This window comes from Styela clava, chromosome 8 (genome assembly GCF_964204865.1).
Source record: "Styela clava chromosome 8, kaStyClav1.hap1.2, whole genome shotgun sequence".
Taxonomy (NCBI): domain Eukaryota; kingdom Metazoa; phylum Chordata; class Ascidiacea; order Stolidobranchia; family Styelidae; genus Styela; species Styela clava.
The window spans coordinates 20,832,196-20,857,348 of NC_135257.1; the positions used below are offsets into that span (position 1 = coordinate 20,832,196).

The 25,153-nt window shown below is 37.7% G+C and overlaps 1 protein-coding gene across 1 annotated transcript; it reads right to left on the reverse strand.

The window, feature by feature from the left end:
• Positions 1-3,063: 3,063 nt before the first annotated feature.
• On the reverse strand, positions 3,064-24,150 carry LOC120346764 (uncharacterized). Its single transcript, XM_039416579.2, has 16 exons — positions 23,834-24,150; positions 23,227-23,362; positions 22,667-22,789; positions 21,592-21,696; positions 20,794-20,879; positions 14,532-14,636; positions 13,857-13,989; positions 12,836-13,010; positions 12,110-12,214; positions 10,793-10,997; positions 9,344-9,455; positions 8,460-8,652; positions 6,580-6,668; positions 5,940-6,044; positions 5,068-5,244; positions 3,064-4,119 (listed from the first exon to the last, which is right to left on the reverse strand). The coding sequence occupies exons 1-16, from the start codon at positions 23,959-23,961 to the stop codon at positions 3,970-3,972; spliced, it is 2,127 nt and encodes a 708-aa protein (XP_039272513.2). The 5' UTR covers positions 23,962-24,150; the 3' UTR covers positions 3,064-3,969.
• Positions 24,151-25,153: the final 1,003 nt, after the last annotated feature.

A 25,153-nucleotide genomic window follows, 5' to 3' on the forward strand; every position in this document is an offset into this window, starting at 1 on the left:
TATTCATCACAATTATCTTTCGCCAAGTCGTTGTTAATGAAATTCCAACAAAAGCCCATAATGTCATTCATATTTGGTGGTTAAATCTTCACACCAGGTTCCCCGTTAAACGTAAGTATAACCCGTGGCAATAGACGTGCGGGGAATGGCAACTCACATTCCAATATGGTGATGAAATAAACTAATGATTACTGACTCGTGGGCCACACGGATAGATGAAAGTGCCACAACAATTCAGTGTTGTCGACCTATACCACGAATCGAATACAGGGAGTCCTCGGGTTACGACGGTCGCGACTTACGCTGTTTCTAGGTTACGAACGCGCACTCCATAACGCTGTTTCAAGATTACAAACGCACTCCATAAAAATATAAAAGATAATACTGTACTGTAATATCTAAACTGGATCATTGTGATCAAGAAAATCAGTTCTTTGGGCTCATTGGTTTTCATCATTTACGATTGTGAACTATTACGATTATGAACGAATAATCACTGAGCTTCAGTCACGTGGTACACAGTTTCAGTGAGACTGTACGCCATTTTGGTTGTTCCGACTTAAATTGAAATTCGGGTTACACCGCGTGATTGGGATGACAAGCAGATCTATGTACACATCCTGACTCCAATCAGCAAGTATTTGTGGCGTCAAGAATTCTTCTGATGAATCACTAATGGGGGACTTGCCTTCCGGGTTTGGACGCACTGAACCTGACAGCCGCTGAATTTCTCATGCACAAAACTAGACACAGTTCCGAAACGAACTTGCTTTATTTTTCACTCAACATAAAGTGCTATTGTGGCCACTCGTGTGAGGTTAAGTGATTTAAAATAGTTTGGACTACAATGCTTCCAAACTCTAATTGATTAGATACACAGATGTAACTAAATGCACAATAAAACAAACAAGTATAAACCTAATGACTAATCCCTATCCTTACACATCTCTGCATAAAATACAATCCTAATTTCCATATAAGTTAACATTAAGGCTACAGCATAAAAAATCACGCTCCTTCACCAAACACTGATGAATCGCAATAACATGTTGCCACAATATGCACAAAGTGACAATTAAGATAGGGCCCTAAACTGCAATTACAAATTAATATCTCAATGGAATAAGAGTCATCAAAGTAGATCATTAGCCTATACCTAACACAATCCTAAATAGGTGAGATAATATGCAAATGCCAATGTGCAGTGACATTTACATCGCATTCGCAATATGTACACAAGAAAGGCAATATGTGACAACACTTGAACCATGCTTTTTTATACAGAAAAAAGGTAATTGACTCCATGTCGTCACCTAGCAGAATTAATAGATGAGAATAAAAAAGACAAGAAAGCTACGCACAAATATATGGACACGTTAGACCAGAGCGAATCAGTCTTTACCGGTACCTTTGACGCTACCGGTACCCTCAAAAAAGTTCTGAATTTCCAGTAGCAAGAATTTTGCAGAATCAAAACGTACAGCCAGTCATGACACTGACTAAAATCCGTGTTCCTATGGATAAAAAATAATACAGCAAAATTTTAGACGAAATATCAAATTTCATAGAATTCACGCAAAATTTTGAAATAATAAAAGTAATAGCCTTCTAGCGAAGAAATTAATCTTTAACCACTGAAAATTTCAAAGCAATTGGTCCAGTATTCGAAGAGAAAAGCGATTTTTCAAAAACGTGTCAAAGAACAAGAACAACAACAACATAATATTGAAACGATCGTTATGGCCACTAAACGTGTCCAATAACCATCAATCATCCTCAACACCGCGTCTCAAGAACGGAACAACGTCGTAAGTCGAGGACTCCCTGTAACCACATTGAGCCGCATATTATATTCACCAACTTGCAAGTAAGCGCCTGACTAACCGGAGTGCAGGGGCAAAACTCAGTTTTACACAATCAACATACAATGTTCTATACACGACCACAGTCGCCTTTGATGGTACAGTTTTGACTTCGCCCTAACCCAGCGGTCGTCATGGCTGCTCAGATTGTTGGTGCACGGAGTCGTTTTTTGTTTGTTGTTGAAGAGCGAGATTACTGAGCATACCAGGTTGACATGCATTGACGTATTTGTTTTTTCAATATAACATATATGTTACTGTATATATACAGTTCGACTTTTTGTTATTATTTTCTTGTTGGACTTGCTTATGGGTGCCGCTGCTGGATAACCAAAATTGTTTTTTTGCGGATCCCCTCACCCTGAAATGGTTTTTAATTATTTATTGCAATTTGCATATCAAGTGTGCTTTAAGTATGGTGAGAAAATAAACTACTGATTAAAAACCACTCACACGCGAAACTCGCAGAGTGATCATCGCATAAGAACAAAGTTTAGCTGCGACCCTCTTCTGTCATCTAACGACCACGCAAAAAAAAGCTACGGCGGTGGGTTTTTCTGCGGATTTGGAAGACATTTCTCTGGATTGGCAATGCTTCAATAAAAACGATTGAATACGAAGAACTCTTTTCACTACTTCAAAATTAAGACCTTTTTTCAATTCGACCGTGTGGAAAATCATGCTAAACGTTGGGAAAATGCTCGCCACCGTACCGCTGATTACCGTGGTGGAATCATGTGTGGGAGGATGGATACCGGTACTCCACCGACAGGCCGTAGGATTTACATATCTATCCCCGGGAAGAAGAAGCCCGCTAGCACGGTTTTTGTACCAGTCCATGTAGGGTATGGCTCGGCGGTGTTGCGGATTGTGCTAAGCCTACCCACACCTGACATGAACTGGCACGATAACCGGACGAGAGTCCGTGGTTAGATAGAGAAAGATTTATTTTTTCGTCAATCATTAGCCATATTAGTTTTAACGGCTTTCCTCTCCCCCGGTATAAATTCGTAAATCCTACCGCACTTGTATGGTGGAGGAAGCCAGAACCGACCAGCAGGTACCTGAACCACCTATTCAGTGGAAACAAATATTGGAACAGAGAAAACAGCTTTTAGCAGACAAGACTTGATGAAATATTGATTAGGCCATGATGGCTCGAACCCGAAATTTTAAAACCTTAAAAAAAAATTTCAAGTCAGAATTGATGCATCATCAAAAATTATTCACTATTCCTGATAAAATTTATTACAATGACAGTGAACAAGACATAATAGTGCAATAGGTTACGATGTAATAATGCATCCACAGTGATCTCATAATAATGATGATTATAAAATGAACTAAATTATATTAAACATGATTCGCATGTTTGTACATTCCACAAATAACAAAAATATCGAATACAAAGGAATGGCACTTGGGAAACGGAATGATTTCAAGAATATACATGAGGTATTATCGCCAATGTGGCACTTGGGTGTCTGACCTGGGTTTACCCGAAGTTCAAAACTGAGTGTTGGAGCACTTCTTGTAATCCGAAAGCCGTTTATTTTAAATCAATATCAAGTTTTCAGTACTACTTGATGTCTTCCGAAATCGCGCCACGCATTCATAAATTTGTACACAGGCAGTAAATAGTGAAGGCGGCGTTCGGAACCAAGTGATAATATGAGTTGTAGTAACTGAACTCATACCAATTAATTTAGCAATGTAGCTTTAGCATTAGTGTTCATTTAAAATTCTCAAAGACATTTTAATTAAATACAATTTCACCAAGAAAATACGGTCCAAAAATGCACTCATTGAAACTATTATTATGAAAAAAATTGAAAGCGAGATATAAATACAAAGTCTCAAGAACCTTTTTTCATTTTGTGATACATAATAAGAAAGTACACACATCATTTCGGAAGAACATGAACTAGCAAAAACAGAAAATATCCGGATTTGAGACCACGAAAACCAGAAACTTGTAACAGACCCGAACCAGACACCCTATTATGCGAATGACGCGGAATCTAACAATATCTCAGACTCGATCAAATGCAGTGAAATTTGAGCACACAATGCTCAACTGTTAAGCAAACCGATCTCATTTGGAAAGTTAGAATATTTGTATTCTGTGATTCTCTCTATCACTGACTGCAATGTCTCCATTTCGTAGAATTGCGACCCCCTCCAGCCCTTTCATTTGTCCAGGCTCAGAACCCCAGCTGCCAAAACTGGACAAAAAGCTTCCATCATTGCGAAATATCTGAAATATAACAAGAGAGACAATGCTCTATTTAATAGGATATCGACGGTTATCTCGCAGTCTAGCGAAACTGCCCGTCTGCAGGTTAGATGGCCTACCAGCAAACTATTCTGATTAGTAGATTCAAAATTCCATTGTGATCAAACAATTCGCACTCACAAGTAAATACACCTTGTAACTGAGATAATAAAACTGATGTGAACGGGGATTTATTTAAATGAAAAGTATGCAAACGAAGTCGCTTTATAATAAATTATTAGCCTTGTGTCGTGGCCCCCTTTGAACTGCTTTGTGGCCCCTTGGGGAGCCACTGGCCCCCGGTTGAGAACCACTGTACTAATATATATAAAAGCAAACCTAATACTTACATCTTTTTCAAAGTGTAGCTAGTTTAATAATAGTGACAAACCTGATAGGGTATTTGATTCTATTTAAACAATATACATATATCAATATAGACACTCGGTTTCGAACGGAAACTCTTGAAACCCCTGGACTGTACTCACAGAACCTTAGGGTAAAAAAAAACTGTCATACACCATAAAAAAAATGTTCCCATAAATTAAAAAAAATGAGAGTAATTGTCTACTAGTGAATTCATCCGTCGTTGAGTTCTGATAATTTGGGATGGATTGCAGATAAAGGTAACTTGGTATCTTCCAATAAGAACAAAATTTAGTATAAAATGATTTATTTTGACTCCATAGTCAGCAATCAGCATAATGGACTATTTAATTCAATTTAGAGGGTTTTGCCATAAATAAGTGGTGCATGTTCACTCCCCCAAAAGTATAAATCAATTCAGCTACATACAACCACAGAAATATGATAAAATACAAGAAATGGGTTGGAAATGTGAATGCGCACTCTGTATCCCAATATGAGTGCATACTCCATTTCGTTCAATATGAGTGCATTCATAGGAAAACTTTACAGAGAAAAACTTACCTGAATTCGATTATTTCCGCTGTCCCCAACGATGATATTCCCATGTTGATCTGTAGCGACACCTCTTGGATATTTGAACTGTCCATCACTGGTACCTTCTGACCCAAATTTGTACAGAAACCTTCCATATTTATCGAAGACTTGAATTCGATGATTTCCACTGTCTCCAACAACAACCTGTGGTGAAGAAATGATTTTTGTAATTAACGATTAATATGCCTTTCTCACTGAGCTAATGAAGGACTATATTTAAAAAGACCAGAATCTTTTCAGTACGCAGGTGTCTAATTTATCGATATCAGGATTTTGGGCGAGGAAGAGGAGCGATTTGATGGTTAATATGGCCATGACCTCTTTTCTGGTTAACAGTTCATGTCTAGTATGGGATTAGTTATCGAGATATTTGTTTCATATACGTGGATTTGATGGTGGAAGGAAGCTGTGACTGACCAGCGGTTACATGAACCCCCACCCTATGGCGGCGAGGAGTATAGCAATCCTCTTGCACATAATTATCCTGATTCTACATTGCAAACTTGCAAAGCTCAATTAGAGATGATGGCGTGAGTATTCTTGACACTCAGCGCAATGCCGCTAAGCCTCTATAAAAATAGTCATTTTTTTGTCGCAACAGTATTTAATTCTATGCAATTCAACTTATATATTTTTTGAAATGCTGACTTAGTTATACTACCTGTACCTGTTTCTTTTAATTGCCGTATTATATTTTGACATGTTCTATTCTTAGGTTAAGTATAATGTGTATTTATTTTATAAATACAGTTTTTGGACCCAGCACAGTGGGTTGGGGTTACTGGCAAATGTATCAGCATTATTTTCAAAAGTACATCAAAGCAATAAAAAACACTTGCCTTACTATCCTGTGTTATTGAAAGATATTGCGGGCTGTCAAATTGGGTATCCTGCGAACCAACTCGACCGAATTTGCGAATGAACGTTCCATCAAGAGTAAAAACCTGTTGAAATATAACAAAAGATAAACATTTTAACTGAGAGAGAAAAGGGATGAGATGAATTATTCATGGACTCTTGTATGGGTACCAGCCCAGATCGAGTGAAGTAATAGCTTACAGGTTTTTACCCATGTTGGTGGAGCAAAACCCCTGTCTAATAGTGAGTTAATTGTCTTGTGCAAAAAAACTATAAATTTATATAAGGCTAGCCTAATACTGGCAAACTCAATAGTTATAACAAGGAGTCTTTAGACTCTTGGATTTGAATGCAAACTTGCGCAACAATTGGACTGTACTGGATCCTAGGAGTCTCGGGTTCCAAATAGCAACTGTCATAGTGGCGACTTCATAATAGCGACGTAATGAAGTGAGCGACTGTCATAATGGCGGTCGCAATAAACAGCGACAGTTCGACATCACTTTATTTATTATATCCAAGGCTTTCACGCACCAGCACTCTTTTTTTTTTCAAAGCAATAAAGCCAACCCCAGAACAAAGAAAAGAAAATCGGCTCTATAGTCAAAGTATACAGTATACCTGAATTCTATGATTGTCTTTATCGCAGACGTAGACAAATCCCATGCTGTCGGTTGCTATTCCCCAAGGATAACTCAGTTCACCCTCACCTGGACAAAAACAAGCAACTTTTAATTTCAAGCATAATAGTTAATGTGGATTTCCAATCACTCAAACATTTTGTGCTAATAGCGCATGTTACTTGCAATTCATGTTGAATACAAATATTTTTAATGTTCATCCTGAGAAAAAGGAAAGCCAACTACACCAGTGGTCTGCAACCTTTTTTCAGGGACAGACCGGTAAAATCTGACCAAAATTTTGGCGGACCACCTTTATACAAATTACAGACGTACTGATCAAATGTGATAAATTATATGCGCTAAAAAAGTTATGTTGACAATACATAAACAAAGGTATATAGTGTTTCTTACGTTCGTCCTACTACAATATTTCGTTTTTGTAGTTGTCAATTTTGAAAACTTGACCTCACATACTGGTAACAATGCTATGACGGCATTGTACGTTTTTTGTGTCACCTTTCTGCGGACCGGTAGTAATCTTTCCGCGGTCCGCGGTAATCTTTCCGCGGAAATATCCGAAATTGGCTTGCCGTTCCACCTCATATAGCCTTGTGGATTCAGCGGTTCCCAAACATTTTGTTTGTACGACGCCAAATTATCAGAGAAAACACACGACACACTTACACGAAAAAAAAGGCTTCTTCTGAATAAAACTTTGTGATCGTGTTTTATGCTCATGTTTAAAAAATTTGTGAACATGTAGGTCAGGGTGGTCCAAAGTTGTCGGCCTCGCGGGCCACACTATAATTTTTGTTTTGTTCGCGAGCCACAATATTGCGTGCTAAGAATAGGTAAACAGTGCAACACAAAACAAACACTTTGTCCAAACATTGGTCATTATTTGTCATTTATCAAGCAAAAACATGCAAAAAACTCACTTTAAAGTGCAAAAGTTTTACTATATCTACATTCAGTGTAAGACTTCAAAATCTTCATAACGAAGGAAGGGCCATACAGAGAAAATGCCCGTTTAGGTTTCATATTAAGCAAGCATTGTGATATTTTTTCTCCCATATCTAGTCAAAAATCTGTTCGAAGTGGTCAACTTTTATTTCAAACTCATGTTTGCAAAATAACTTACAAATAACTGCAGATTGATTGATTACCGATTTTTACCAAATTTGAGATACAGGAGGGTAATTACTAAATTTTCTGACATATAGGCAGCATTTTTTGTAATACTGTTTAGGTTGCTTGCAAAAAACCACCCGGCAGGAATTATATTGGTTGGCCATTACATTAATATTTAGTTATCAGGTATAGCAAACCTAGGCTAATAGCTTCCTCATTCGATTTTTAGTGTTCTATGCAGTTGCCTCAGCTAGTCATAACACCAGTCAATTCAATGTGATTACATTAGTGATGTAACAATATGTCAGAAGATTTTTCTGGTCATTTTTTTGATGAAACAACACCAAATGCGATTTTTTGTTTACCCTTGCGCAAATGCGACGCGGCCAACAAAAAATGAAGCGCCGGGCCACATGTGGCCCACGGGCCTGGGTTTGGACCACCCTGATGTAGGTCTCAAGAATGAAGGCAATGTCAACAAAACAACATAGCGTCATAACGTTTACAATTATTTATCTAATGAGAGGTGTGCGGCTACTGCTCTGAACACACATTTTCAAATATTCAATCATATATTAGTTATGTTTAACACATTTTTGGTAAATTTCAGGGTGCACTTGGTAAAGTGCTGCGGGAACCGCTGGTGAACCCGAGTTATCAGAATACAATTTTGGACAATTGACCTTGGTGTTTATACATCGGGAATAAGAAATTGTCAAAGCGAAAATAATAATGAAAAAAACACACCAGACCCTTCCTCTCCAAACATCCTGATGAATCTTCCCTGAGAATCAAATATTTGAACGCGATGATTATATCTGTCTGATGTAATAATCCATCCTTGTGATGTCACAGTGACTCCAGCAAGACAATCAAATTCACCAAAGCCTGTTCCGTAACTTCCAAACGTATGAATTGTTGCCCCAGACAAATCAAAAATCTGTAAATATAATCAGTGATGATGAAAAAACTTTAATCAAATATTAATTTTCGGGCTAATAAAGTCAGTGTTCTGGACCCAATTTTTTGCCTAATTTTCTGGGGTCAGCTCATTGGGTGACTTAATTTATTTTCATTGTTCTGGAGTCAGCATAGCATTAGCTACGGATCAGTAAAACAGGGGAAAAAGAGGACAACAACAAACTTTCCACGTCAGTTTATGAACCACAGTTCTCACACTGTGGATCTGGAATATCTTCGTTGTGATTATATGAAGATGTTGCTACCGTGGTTGTAGATGAATCAGAAGACTCAAAGATTTCGGATTGGTTGATTATTGTACGGCAACTCCAAAGCATATAACAGCCAAACAGATTGAACAAAACATCACTAGAGAACTGAAAACACGTCCGGCCGCCAGCGCAGCGACCGGAGAAGAGAGCTCGAAAGACAGTTTCTGTCTCACATTTAGTGACATAACAGTCTAAAAACATATATATACACACAATATAACCACGGACACTTTAGTCCGCGACATTAGTATTCATCTTCTTCTTGTGCAAATCTCTTTAACTGCTGGACCGATCCTTTCAAAATTTTCAGTGGTTTGAGATTGTATTCTTGCTAGGAAGCTTTTACTTTTATTCATTTCACAAACATTTAAACATAAAATTATACCCCCTCAAAAATACCTGAATTCTATGATTACTGCTGTCAGCGACCACTATGTTTCCATCTGGTGTAGCGGCAATACCTCTCGGCCAATTCATACATCCGATATCACTGCCTTTCATTCCGAAACACCTGAAAAAGTTGCAAGATTTTTTTATATGATCGGATTTTTATATTCAACTGGAGAGGAAAGTTGATGACAGAAGGAGCAGTAACCAGTAAACGGTTATGTGACCCACTCTATGATGCAATGAAGTCCAGTCCAAAGTGGGGTCACAGGGGCACAAAAAAAATTTCAACCATTTTGTAATATGTAACTTTTTCAGTTTCCGTTGGAAATTTTGATTTTGACCCACATTCAAAATGAGTTTCAAAGTGGTTAGGTTCACGAATGAAACCTGTTCCTAGTAAAAATAAAATTCTGACTGCAAAGGAGTTGGAAGTTCTGATTTTGGTTCGTTTTTATAAGTTGTAAATATGATACAGAGCCAAGATTAGCGTCTTGCAATTTATTTTATTTACGATTATTTTCCATGTTCATCCTGAGGGAGAGAAAAGCCAACTAGACTGCTCATGTATATAGAGAACCATAGACAAATATGAAACCTGTGGTCGGTCAAGGCTTACTCCCCCACACTACATTCATATTCAGGATAGGATATTCATAAGCATCCAGGGAGTGGAGAAAGCTTGAAAGAAATCTAAATCATATAGTGACCAGTCACCAGTCCATGTCAGGTATGAGATTAGTTAACCAGTTATTTATTTCAGATAGCCGTAACTTACCAGTGGTAAAGTGAACCACTCTATGACGGCAAGGAGCCGTGCCTCTCGCACACAATCATCCCTCGCAAGATTTAAATCTGCAAACTCACGCAAGGTAATCAGAAGTGCAATAACAAGCGTAACTCCAAAGTTGAGAACGTTGCGCCACGCACCCAGCATGGAATCTTTAATTGGTAAACTGTTTGTTCCCACCTCTAACATGGACTAGTAACTATGATTCGCCATGCACCTAAGCATAATACAGACTCGCTTCTCACAAGTGTAAGTATGAAAATCCTAACCCCTAATGCCATTGCATGGAATTTTTTTTGGACTAAAACCGGGCTGGGGTCAAAGTTTGAGCTAGCTAGATTCGACAATCAGATTTCCTCCGACAAGAAAGAGTCGGAATATCACACCTCACTCTATGATGATGAAACAAGTCAAAATTTTGCAAAGAATATAAAAAGCCAGAAGATCAAGTTTTCCTAAAAAGGATGCAAAAGTTATTAAATTTAGATTTTCTCAGAGTGTAAAGTGGGGGCTGGAGACCATGAATTTCCCAGAATTGTTTAAAGCGAGGGCTCGAGACCCAATATTTTATAACCTGTTGTCAAAGATACGATTTCATTAACTTAGCAGCTCTGCGTACTATAATCACAACTGTTTGCCATAAAAAGATATTTTATGACAAAGACATTCACTTTTTTACTTGTCCCTTGCTCCTATACTGCCATAATGTTGTTCGGACGCCAGTCACATGCGGTGCAAACTCTTGACTCCCTCCAGTAGAACTTGTGGGTGATGGACGTTCATTTCCTATTGTCAAATATGAAGATATATTCGAAGTGCGACCTCCACGACCCCGGCGTCGATTGTTGCCACGGAAACGAGGGTTAAGAGACGGAACTAAAAAGATGTAAAACAGTTAAAAATCGCAAAAGAGATTAAAGCAGATATGTGTTGCTGTAACAAGTTAAACATCTTGAGTTCACTGTATGTCTAACATAGTGTTTCTCAACCGGGATTTTGCAATGGTTTGATGATTTCCATTCAAACACAAGAGTCAATATTTGGCATGGACTAACTATGAACCAAATCCAGTCCGTTGGGTAATTCAATCTGGCCTGCCTCATGCTGCCACAAGCCCACAACCAAACTAAAATTGTGATGTTTTAGCTAAAAAATAGCTCGAGGAATTTGTTGAAGTTTTGGACTAGGCCCATTGTTTTCCACTTTTGCTTTTGTATTACTGTAATTATGAATCTGTTCATAAAATTAAACTTTGTATGTCACACTTACATGGCCACCCACCGCCTGGGTGCTTGCCCACACCTGGTTTATATTAATATAAGTTGTTTAAATAAAATCATGTACCGTAATTAGTTTCGCCACTATTATTAAATATGCTACACTCTAGATCAGGGGTTCCCTAACCGCGGCCCAAATCCGGCCCGCGTAACATTTAAAAGGGCCCGCCGAGGTTAAGTGTGCGATCTTGATCTAAATGTTATGTCATTATCACAGTGTAAATTAAGCACGTGTATCGTAACAATTCAATTATACCAGTATCTCAATTGTACGTACCGGTATTAGGATATTACATAGGGCAGTACTTTAGTTATCAGCCATATAAGAAAGCTCAGAGATGTCAGAAAACAAATGAAAACTAGAAAACAGACAATTATTAGATAAATTCTGCATTGAAAAGAATCAAACTTTAGCGATTTGTCTTCTTCGCCAACAAACTATTCCAGTTCTGAAGGAATACGACATTAATGGCCATTATGAGTCGAACAAACAAAAAAATGTCAAATGAAGGTGTATCTACATTCTTCCGGTCCGTGAACATCTTTTCGATTCTAATTTTGGCCTACGGCCAATAAAGTTCGGGAACCTCTGCCCTAGATCCTTATGAATCAGTAGTAAAGATCTGTTCATTTAACCCCTGTATAATCTCTGATATAGACAGCTACTCGTATAGAGCAAAAATATAACATAAAACAAACAGTTAAACTTACTTGGTTCGATTCTGCTTCTTGACGTCTCGTTTAGGTTCGGTGACTCGGGACGGGCCAGAAGACTCGGTGTCGGTGTATAAGATGATAGATCTATGTCAAAAGTATCTGTAAGAAGAAAGTATTCGAATATGTATTGAAGATATAGTGTTGGACTTCTATATTCTACGTGATTCAAGGGTCTTACTGCATACTTCACAAATATATTTCTGCAGTGCTTCATATGACCAAGGTCAGACTTCCTCAGAAAAAACGCTACGAAATGATTCGCTCCATATTTAAGCAAGACCCACGAATCAGCCATCAAATACGTTCACATTAAATTACACAAACATAATAACAGCCGCGATTTCATCAACAGCCTCAAATAATATCGGTACCGTACTGTAAAAGATTTGATACTAAACATTCCCAATTATCCTGTATTGGAATTACTTATAAAATAAGCTACCATTTGTGGTGGATTTGAACACGTGAATATGAAAAACCTTGTCAAAAATATTCATTTAATATAGAGACACTGAATTTTATTTTGGGTACTTCTGACCTTGGTCGAACGAAATGTTACAGAAAAAATATTTGTGTGAGTGTGTATAAATCCTATTCTGACATGACATTCCAAAAACACATTCATACAATCCCGCTGAGTTCAAACACTGGTTGCAAATTTATGATTATGAGGCATTTTCATACCTTTACTCTGAGCAAGGCCCAGTAAAAGATCATTACCTGCCCTCCGTCCAAATCTCGGGCTGTGTTCTCTGTTGATTGCACGTCGTATTTCCGCATCATTGATCACAAGGTCACTACCGAAGGTCATTGATAATTTTGAAGGAACATGAAACGAAATTCCGCCAAAATCAGAAATTGAGCAAAGCAAGGAGCGTTCCCCTTCCCTCTGGAACTAAAAAATAAGATTTGCAAAAACTAAAATGAGGTCTCCTACACCTGTATTGAATGCTAGTACAGATAATCACAGATGTTTCCAACTTACGAAGACATTAAATTGGATGATATTGGTATTTTCATTTCAAGTACGGTACGTCATGCATCTGAAACAGATAACTGGCTAACTAATCCCATACCCAAAATGGACTGTTAACTGGACGAGAGGCCGTGGTTCGGCATATAATTAAGTCGTATTATCAGCTTTCCTCTTCCCCTGGATAAATATGTAAATCCTATCCTATTTGTCTTACCTAGGGATGAGCAAACTACCACCTGCTGGCCGCAGCCATAGCATTTTAAGCGCCCCCTGCTCTAGGAGAAAGGTGAGAAAATTTCTCACAACTCAATCCAAAACTCGATTTATTCCCAAATATATCAAATTATGAATTGTTATAATAATATTAATGTTTTCTGTTTAACAATGTCAGCTACTGTTAATTTGACACTATCACAGCGAATGGGGAAAGTAACTGTGACATACAGCCCTTTGATGTAGCCCTTGGCTTAACTATTACCGGTATATACAGGTGATAAACAAAATAACTATGGTTACCCTGTTAAAACAAAACTATTTTTTTTTACTGAAGTGTAAGGGGCCATGAATCCAGGGAGCTATGCCTAAAAATGTTGAAAAATACTGCACCAGATCAGTAGTTTATTTTTCGCCATATTCAAATTACACTTCTTAAATACAGAATAAATTAAAAAAAATGTAGTTCAAGGTGAAAGGAGTCGCGATAAACCAGTACTGAATATTGCGACGTCTATGTAGAAATCTAACATTAAATTATACCAGACTAACCTTTATTGATCTCCCAATTTTGTCTTCAATATTATTTGTTACAGTTCTGTTGTTTCTTACATGCTCCTTGCTTTGTCGAGTCAACTGAAGGACTTCAGTCTGTAATTGACGCTTCGCTGTCATTGTTGATGACCTGGCATAAAGAGACTTTAGGAAAGGATTTTCATATTTATCATAGGGAGAATGAAGCTGATAAGACAGCTTAATCATACACACCACAGCTTCTTGTCTGCTTACCATACCAGGCATGTCAGGTATGAAATCAGTTGACCATTTATTTGTCTCAGATGCACATACTTGATGGTGGAGAAAGTTGTAAACGACCAGCGATTAGTGATTACATGAACCTATGACAGGGCAGGGGAGTCCAGCAGTCCACTCGAACATAATTATTAGAATCGAACCTGCAAACTCACTTAGAGTAATCAGTGGCGCATTCCTCCTGCATAGAAAATGTGCCAAACAGCCGAGCCCAGTTAACAAAGTATTAAATGTACAATGGATAAAATTTTAGGTTTCAGTCCCATGTTCACTAGAATATGATAAATTGAATGGGAAATTTGGAATCGAGAAAATCCCTATATTTCCAAAATAATGTAGCTCTTCACCCGCCTGTGCCTTTTTCAGGGTGAAATGCATAATAAACATCATGAAAAAACATAAACACATACTGACCCGTTATTTTCTGCAACTGAGCTTGACTTGTTCTCGGCATTCTCACAGAAACTGCTCATTGTTGCTAGTTCTAGTTGTAGATTTTCTTGTTCAGTCTGTAGAGATCTGTAAAGAAACATGAGAGAGCTCAAATATATGGTGAGACTGCGGGGCAGTGAATCTGCTAAGAAGATCAATGGACAAGCAGTTCAATTACACTCGATAAAGTTGTCATAAGAGGTGTTCCTCTTTAATAAAAATAAAAGATTCCGGTCCTTTCAAAGTTCCAAAATTTGTATTGATAAACATCAATGATATCCGACATTTACCTAATAATTATATTTTTTAACTAAAAGGTTGCTGTTTCTTACATATTGTTAGAATCAGTAGATTAGAGGTTACCAACTAGAAAAAAAAATGATCAACTAGATTAGAGGATGGGCCACAGAGGGGTTGGGGGGGGGGGGGGGATTTTGGGGGGCACAATGGTAGGCGCTGCAGAACTGATTTCACATTTCCCTCTACAAGAAAACTCCCCCTTATTCCTTGATTGATAAGGTGTTTTCACTTTGTTGAGCATGAATTGTTTGAACGATAGGATTTGAAATCTAACGATGAAAAAAACACTATAAATACCACTGCAATGATAAACAGGGGGACATGCGTGCTCAAAGTCTCTGGAAAGGGGCCACCAGCCTTAACAAATTGAGACCACTGCAGTAGATGCTATACAAGGCATTTTTCAAAGTTAAATCCGGCAAATAAAAAATACGTGTTCCTTACTGTTATCATGAGGCACAGACCAACATGAAAAAAGTACTACACCAGTGGTTCTCAAACGATGGGCGCGCTCTAAAAGTAGGGAGTGGACAATGTTTTGAGGGGACGTGAAGCTAATTAAAATTATTTGTTACAGTTCATCTTTCCAGTCTTATTTTGGATATTTACATTTCTTGATTGTTTAAAGAGAGAGTATGTTGAGCATGTAGCTTTATTCCATCCACATATATTCAACAGGTTCAATGAATAAAAAATACTTTTGCCTCACTATCTGTTATTTGTACCTTATTGTTGGTTATTTATTATTCAAGTGGGGTGCGAGACTTGAGAAATTCTAAAATCGGGGCCTGGCTTAAAAAGTTTAAGAACCACTGTATTACACCATCAAATTCAATACGTCAAAGAGGACTCATCATAACATTTTGAAGAGCTTTATATCAATTCAAGCACCACTTAATTCTAAACTGGTCGGCGACAAAATTTGATACACTTGATCATGAAGTGGGGTGTTCAGGATTAAACCTTCGAAATTAGATGTGTTTAATAAACAAGAAGCAATACTGAAATATATAGCCACGCATTGGCATGGTAAGGCCATAGAAAAAAGAGTGCTCCAGAAGTATGGATGTAACTAATTTTGTTCGCCTATTTTACATCAATTTGTGTAAAGGGGCTGAAACCCATGGACAGGGGGATATTCACTTGGCTAACACAGACAGTCACCAAACTCGTAATAGCACTAAAATAAGGAAAATCGGAATAAAATTATGGCCTAACCCTAACCTGGTACACATACTCCTAGAGTGCCAAAAAAAGTTTTTCCATATTTCCTAAAAAGTGATCTCATTCTATAAAATCAAACAGCAAAATTTCAGGTCCACTAGGTATGGGAGGAAAATAAAATAACAGTAATCTTCAATTACTTGAAATTCTACAACGCAGGGATACTCAACTATATAAAACTTCAAAAAAACAGGGGTCTGATCGTCACAAAAGATATATTCAGTGTGTATAAATGTATTTCAGTGCCCCTAATTTTGAGGTTAACGATTCATGAAAAACTCAATACATTGGACATATGCAACGGGTAAGGTAATTCCCTGACCAGTGGTTTAATCAAGATGCGTTCATAAGATCGGTATCTGCAATATCGGCCATTTTTTCGGTATCGGCCATGTATCAGTTAGATTGAGGCCGATATTTCCGATATATTTACCTTTTTGATATGGTCCAGAATGTTTTAAAGGACAAGTTGGAATACTACTTCTTAATTAATTTTTTGTCTGGAGAGATCGTGAGCTATGAGCCATACATGTCCTCACCCCCGCGAGGGAATAGGATTCACCTGTTTTTAGCTATTTATCAGCCAAACTAGCTCAACTAATTTTGCTATTTTCGCTGTCAAATTTTTATATTGACATTTTTAATATTACATAGTAATAATGAAGAAATATATCAACACAGCACATAACAAAAAGCCACTAGGCGCCCAATTTTAAATCATACAGTGGAATTGGAGTCCTTATTAACGGCACATGCACTTTTGGCACGGCTATAAAGTGTGACCGCTATGTCGTCAAGTACGAGTGTCATTTAGTCTGTCGACATCGATAAACTAAATTCCGACACACTTATCCCTCTACGCAGGTATTAATTTTAATTTTGTTTAACTACACAATTTCTGACCGCCTAGAGTAGACTGTCTCAAAATATATGATAGTAATTGTAAAATATTATAAAATAGTAAAGTAGAAAAAAATCCTCAACGGTTATAGGTAGGCCGTCTTCTTGTCGGTGCTGATTGATAATTCTTTGGTTATAGGTTGGTATTATATGTTGATTTTGACTTATTGCGGCGACGGTTACGATTAACCACAAAATAAGATATTTGTAAAATGCTTTTATTTGAACGTAGGACGGCGGCGCTAGAATGTGTGGATGATATTCGATATTCTTTTAAACACGAATAATGATATTCAAAGGTCGCGATATTAACATTAAATTCAAATTGGACATCCCGACTTATGAATTTTCTAATTGAACACCGAGATTACTAGTGTCACTGTACAATGTATCTTAGTCAGTTACAGCATCTGATATTAATTTCAAAATTGGGTGATATATCTCTTTTTCCGATCTGAAACAACGCTAAAAGACCATTGTTTTAATCCGTCTGCCCTACACAGCACACCTAATTAAATAAAATTACATACCGTATATGCTCGCGAATAGGCCGATTTTTGAAACTCAAAAAAAAGAGTTGCCAAACTGAGGGAACGTCTTATCCGCGCATAACTCAGATTGCACCAAAAAATCAGCTCATTCATGCATCAGAATTTGATCACGCAACGAGATAATATTATGCTGACTTGCCGGTAATTCCAAAAGCTTCAAACCATACCAAGTTCTCATGATAACAAGCGTGCACGCACACACACGATCGCTTGTGAAGGTGGATTGTATTATCATACAGCTGATAGCTTGTACAGTCTGTGATTGGTTTGTTTTCGCTCGTTTGTGCAGGTGTGATTGTCTTATCATACAGCTGATCGCTTGTTCAGCACATGCCGCTTGTACAGTCTGTGATTGGTTGGTTGTCGCTCGCTTGTGATTGTCTGATCCCACGTGATCGCTTGTACAGTCTGTGATTGGTTGTCACACACTTGATCGCTTTCGCTTGCGTGTTTGCGCTATTAAATAGTCTTGTCATTTATCGTTCAGTCCAGTTTTAAACTACCGTTATCATGTCGAACACTATCAGAAAAAGAATGCCTTACCCTTGTTATTTTAAACTCAAAGTAGTAGCGGCTGCAGAAAAGTCAAGCAACCTTGAAGCAGCAAGAAAGTTTGGAGTGGGTGAGAGTAATGTTAGAAGATGGAGAAAGGATAGCTCATTGGAATCCATGCCAAGTTCAAAACGCGCCAAGAGAGGGCCCAAAACTGGACAACATCCTGAAATGGATAAGGACCTTTTTGAGTGGTTCAATGGCCAAAGGCAGAATGGCTACAGTGTATCACAATTTGCAGTGCAATTGCAAGCATTGCGGATGGCCAAATCTGGTAATTACCAAGGCACCTCCACTTTCACTGCTTCCACGGGTTGGTGCACAAGGTTTTTAATGAGGAATGGAATATATCTTAGACAAAAAACAATAATAGCCCAAAAGCTGCCTTCGGAATTCCAAGAAAAAATCATCAACTTTCAACGTTTCGTGATAAGCAATCGAAAGACTCACGATTTTCCTCTGACTAGAATGGGCAACATGGACGAAACCCCAATGTGTTTCGACATGCCGAGTAATAGGACATTGAACGCAAAAGGTGAAAAAACAGTTCTAATAAAAACAACAGGGCATGAAAAAACCCATTTTTACGGTAGTGCTCAGTTGCGATCGAAGTTGCCCCCAATGATAATATTTAAAAGAAAAACACCACCAAAAGATAAATTTCCTTCTGGAGTAGTCATACATCAGCACCCAAAAGGATGGATGGACGAAGAAGGTGTATTGAAATGGCTGAATAAGGTCTGGAGGCTCAGAAATGGGGGTCTTCGCATGAAACCCTCAATGTTAGTCTGGGACCAATTTAGAAAAGGTAAAATGGGCTCATAAGGAGTCGAATACTGTTTCGGCAGTCATACCAGGAGGGTTGACTGGAATGCTACAGCCGTTAGATGTTAGTCTGAACAGACCCTTCAAAGCACACATGAGAAACCAGTGGACACAGTGGATGGCATGGCTGAGCGTACAGCCGAAGGTAATTTCAAGCGCCCTCCTTTGCCTACAGTGGTGTCTTGGGTCAAGGCCTCATGGGAAATGATACCAGAAGACATGATCAAAAAGTCGTTTCTTAAATGTTGCATCAGCAACAATTTAGATGGCACTGAAGACGATGCCTTATTGCAGGAGGATGACAGTGACACAGATGAAGAAACGGATGTTGACAGCAAGGAATGGAATGATCTCTTTGGGGAGTGTGACAGTGAGGAAGAATTTGAAGGATTTTGAGACTGTTATTACCGTTATTTGTTCCCATTATTCATTTCCGTTCATCGTTTTCATTATTTATTTCGTTATTTGTTCCCATTGTTTATTTCGTTATTTGTTCCCATTGTTTATTTCCGTTCATCGTTTCCATTATTTATTTCGTTATTTGTTCCCATTGTTTATTTCCAATTTTGTTCCCATTTTTTATTTCCGTTCTTTGTTTCCATTATTTATTTCCGTTCTTCGTTCCTGTTATTTATTTTCGTTGTTCCTAATCTTACCGTTTTCAATAAAAGTCAAATATAACAACAATGAAAAGAATTTTGTTTCTTTTACATAACAGCAACAGTGTCGATTTACGGTCAGTTGTTTGCAGGTGAAAACGTTATTATTTGGTGCGCTATCGCCCGTGGAGGCAATTAACGGCGCGCGACTTTCAATAACTTCACGATATGATATCCGTTAATGGGCGGTGATAAGGACTCTTATCGAAATTAACCGCGTTGTGGACGATCAAAGGAAATTGTTTTATGCTGACTCAGCAACTCTCTTAAACTCCCGACAACAATCCCTTCCATTAATACAAATCACGACGCATGAAAAGCAATATAGACTTTATTAACATGAATTTACAAGTAAGAGTTACGAATAAGAATCTACGGCCAACGCTAACAAACAGAAATGATAAACTTGAGAAATATTTGTGTTACAGCAAATTTGTTTTCTTTCTGCGCCTTTCTTAAGGCGTCTGGCGTGTTAAGATTCGTAGCGGTTTATAAGAATGTGTTAATACAGCGTTATTTCTTTCCTTGAAACGGACAAGGAACGAAACTAATCGCCGTTGTGGCGATCAAAGTAAATTGTTTCATGCTGATTCAGGAACTCTATTTTAAACTCCCGACACAATCACGACGCACTGAAAAGCAATATAGACTTTATTTAACATAAATTACGGGTAATAATCCACCTACGGCCCTCGCTAACACGCAGAGATGATAAACGTGAGAAATGTTTGCGTTACAGTAATTTTGTTCTCTTTCTACGTTTTTCTTGAGGTGTCCGGCGTGTCACGATTCGTAGGACCGGCTTATGTGCGATTTTTCATAAAATCGTCGTTTCAAGGCCGTTTTTAGGGAGTCAGCCTATTCGCAATATAGGTGTAATTTCGAGTAAATAGGATAGTATCGGAATATCGGTAATATCAGCCTTTTGTAGTATAGGTGTTTTAGCTGGTATCGGATCGGTATCGGCGACAAAAGTGGTATCGGTACATCTTTATTACATACCCAAAGCTAATGGGACCGATGTTTTGAAATTAAAAAGCAGATGCGGTCCAAATCGAATAACTGAAAAGTCTGATGAATTAAAACTGCCAATTGAGATGCCCTGGTATACTAAATTGGTTGAGAAAAAAGGGATATTTTTTTCCTGATAACAACAACAGTATAACCCCAGCGACATTTTCAAAATCGATCCATGGAAATCCATGATAATACTGAAATAATATTTACCGGTACCTTGTTTCTACGGCGACAAAAGCCTCAACTTCTTCCATCAATAGCTGTTTTCTTGACTGGAGTTCAGAAATGCAACGTTCAACAGACTGAATGATAAAATCTCATTGTTAGAAAAAATACAGCAAAAACAGAGACAGTGATTCCCAAGTCCCCCCCCCCCCCCCATACTTTCTTCTTTTTTTGTTGTTAGCTTTGGACTAAAAAACACCGGAAAAGGGGCACAATGATGTACGCTCTCCGTTAGTTTTCGTGATTCACACCGCCAATTTGGAATATACCCGCTGTGATCATTATATTTAATGTTGCCACATTTGTGTCCGCATCATGAGCTAAAGAAATTAGCGATACCAGCATGTGTGAATCATGGAAACATGGAGTTTTAGCACGTGTACTGCAACCAAATTAAAGAGAGAGGCGCATTGGTGCGTAACTGAGAAACAAAAAAATGAGTAAAATAGAATCATAAAAATAAAGCATGCATTGGTGCTTAACTAAGATTTTTCTGCCTCGGCTTATCGGACAGAAATATGGAAAAATACCCATTTCAGAGCAAAAATTTGCTTTGGCTTACTAGCCGAAAAATACGGTAATATAAAATTGAAAATGTTCAAGCGGTGATCAAGGCAATGTATCTCCTGTATTATCTTTTTTTTTATCCTGGCAGATTCTTGTGAAAGGAGCATAAATGAAAGATGCTGTGCAGTAGTGGTTCAAAAGTTCATTAGTTGCGCTTGGAAGTCTGATTTTGTAAAAATTCAAAAATCAGCTTAAACCTACTCTAAATAACTAAGTGACTACCTGCGCAATTTCTAGTTTCACTGCCTCCCCATTTTCCTTTGACTTTTTTTGCCTTTCTTCAAGGTCAGAGATGAGTTCTGATACCTTAGGGAGAAGTCTTTTGACCTACAGAAAAAATATATACCAGTATATAAAATTCAACAATTCTACATTTTTGAAAAAAAGGCTGTAGAGAGAATTTCGTTTATTCAGGTGACTATTCTGAGTGACAAACTGGAAGAAAATTACGGTCTTTTTGAACCATAATAGCTCCTTATATTTCAGTGGATACGAAAACTGGTTCAGGAATGAAACATATAAACATCTTTAGAAAAATTAATCCCACCCCACCGAAGACACAGATTTCCAACTGACGAGGAATTCCTCTCCAGGGAGGAGTTTTGTTACTTGGTGCAATGCAATATTCATTAGGTAATTTTACAACATATATTTATGCACTCCTTATAAAACAAGCCGGTAGGCGTACAGGATCTCCGCTGATACACAAGGTGGCCCGAAATTCAGTAACACGTTACCATCCACGCAAAACATATTACAACAGCAGTGACTGGGATACCGAAATTGCCAGTTCATTTTAAGTAACTGCATGTGTCCTTGATCTTGAAATCTTAATTTCCGAGCCTGGTTATGAGATAATGGGGACAAATTGTGAAAAACAGTTATTTCTCAACGATCGGCGCATTTTTTCCCTGATTCAATGGGAACGAAACACCAATCCGGACTTTCGGTGAAACCGAATTACTCACAGCATGAACCGTTTGAGAAATTTCAACCGGGTCGACCGAGCAGTTTAGACCCTACAGCTAGACACACAGAATGGCTGAGAATAAGGGTCTCCCAGAGTGGAGATCCAATATTCGATTTGTGCATAACGCTAGGCATATCAATTGAAGATTGAATAGCATTTTGAAGATCAAATTGTTTTGCCAGTATTAGAATCGCTTAAATATGAAATTTTCTGCATAAGAAAAATAAACTATTATACAGGACTTCCTTAAGCTTATGAAATTTTCAATTGGGGTTCCGCTCTGACGGAAAGGTTGAAAACGACTGCGTCATCGTACCCACAATTTACCTGTGAAACTGCTCTGTCTAAATCTTGCTTCAGGATATGTGAATGTTTCGTCAAACAATTTTCGCAAAGAAGTTTTTCACAATGATTGCACTTCTCTGGTTCACAGCTCTTCTTGCCACATTCCTAAAACAAAATTGAAGAATTTGAAGATCTTGATGTAAAGCCATGCCGATTACTAGGGCAGTGGATATTATTGATATTTATTGTATTTCTGGCAACTAGTGTTTGGCCAGTTGAATGAATATGACCAGTGATGTCATCAGTTAACAGATCATGACCAACCAACTGTAAAGGTGAAGCGTCTATGTGTGTCTTTGGAGCCGATTACACAGTTCTGTTGGTGCGTCTTAGATTATAGTCATGGGCATTCACTTAATATATGTTTATAGTGAGTTACCGGAGAGTAAAAGTTTAAAATCGACTTTCAAACAACTCTAGAGTCTAAAGTATAATTAGTTTATTTCCACTCCATAATCAGCTGAACAAAAAAAATTTTCCGCAGGAACTCAGGATTTACTTTTTCACAAATTTACCCTGAACAAGACATTTCCCACTCTTACCTGGCAAACGATTTCCTTAGGGGAAGATCTCTGGGTAGGAAGATCAAGAAACTTAACAATGGTTAAATTATTTGGAAGTCCATTGATACCATTACGAGGCAGAAGATGTGTAGAACGACATTCTGGACATCGAATGCTGCAAAAAATAGTCAACTTTGAAACCTCATTTGGTGTATTGTACTAAGCCAGAAGTCCTCAAACTTTCATGTTCTATGACCCCTTTCCCCTTCTGCTCCCGCTTTTGTATAAAAATACTTTCAGACAAAAATAATATTATTTTCAAATTTATCAAGGGGGAGAGAAAAAACGATAAGACGGCTTACCAATTGGCAAATCACCACCTAAATCAAAGAGGAATCTAGCAATACTCTCATGCATACTTATTCCTGATCGATTCAAACCAGCAACCCACATGGAGAACACAGAAATGGGATGGAAGGGAGGTTTTAACGATTAAAATGATAACTCAATCGCCCAATCATTCGAGCCCGCCATTCTGACTCTGCCACTGCAAGTCATTGAGGCAAGACTGGTCCAAATAATCTCATTCTGTTAGATACTGTAGAGAGGTGATATTGCCGCCTTCACTGAGTAATAGAGAACTCACCTGCGATCCGTCACTAAATTTTGCAAACATGGTCTCAAACAAAATGTATGCTGACATGGTAGTATCTTCGGTTGTTTAAAACGGTCAAGACAAACCGGGCAAGTTAGCAATTGCTCTATCTGGTCCATTCTAACGAGTCTCCATGTAGTCTCCCTGAAACTCCGATGTTTTATGTTCTTTCAGTATGTATTTTTGTTTGTATGTTGTTTACATTTATTTATATACTATCCAGTTGACTTTGTATTTTGTTGAATATTGTTTACTTAATTTTTTTTATTCAAAACATACGTTTCCAATGTCTGGTATGAATGGAAAAAAAGAAACTTTAAGATTTAACTCATCTTTATTGTATTGTAGTGAAGACCATGTTACGTGAAACATCAAAAGAAATGAGCAGATTTAATTTTCTATTCAAGCTCGCTTGAAGCAGTGGGTTCTCAACCTTTGTCGTTACACCCCTCTTCTCGATAATATTTGAACTCTTTACCGCTGCTTCACTATGCATAAAAACTACTTTATTTAATTTCAATCTCTTAGCTTTATGAAAGTTGCACTTTCATATTTTAAACAATATAAGTGGTTGTTGCAACCAATTATGACAGTCCACATGGTCATGAGCCTTGATACCCTTCGACGATCTTGCATACTGACATACAATGTGTAAATTGGGTACTTTAATATGGTTCATGCAAATAGTAATACTTGTATATTGGGTATCCTAACATTCCTCTTTCATTCCATTCCTTCATTACATACTCATCACTGCGTTTCAGTAATAAAAAAAAAACTGTGGGACTCTCATACATCAATACACAAAAAAATATAAAACCAAGTCAACTCCTAATCCTGCATTTCCCTTCCTAATAAATAAAACATACCAGAAAACATTACGTGGATCGGCGTAAGCACTCAAAATAACACATGAAATGCCACTTGATATATTGATAAAAACAGCCTGTTCCATGTGATGTAATGCCACTTCAAAAGCTCTAGTGCCGAAAACATTAATTTGTAATGGCAACTGGATATGATATCAAAGACTTTTAACTCTCAATAAACCCAATATGAAACTGAACACCAATTGGAAATTAAGCCTCGATCTGCGTTTGGTTTGTAATCAGGTCTTTGTTTACAACAAAAATGTCGTGTTCCTCCGAAATATTTGAATGCTCATCGCGAATATGACTTGAAATTTGCCTGTTAATTATGCTAACTAAACGTGAAGAATAAAAGTATAAATAGGTATAACTTGAATTCCAAAATGCATTATAAAAAACTCGTTAAATCTATAATCATATTTATAGTTTGTGTTTGGGAGCA

What these genes read in the sequence shown, in the direction of transcription:
- LOC120346764 (XM_039416579.2), bottom strand. Translation starts at nt 23,961, where the DNA reads ATGGACCAGATAGAGCAATTGCTAACTTGCCCGGTTTGTCTTGACCGT. An exon ending in AGCAAGGGACAAGTAAAAAA is followed by an intron (nt 9,456 to 10,792) that starts GTGAATGTCTTT and finishes CAACTTTTTCAG; the next exon opens with GTGTTTCGGAATGAAAGGCA. An exon ending in GCGGAAATAATCGAATTCAG is followed by an intron (nt 4,120 to 5,067) that starts GTAAGTTTTTCT and finishes GTTATATTTCAG; the next exon opens with ATATTTCGCAATGATGGAAG.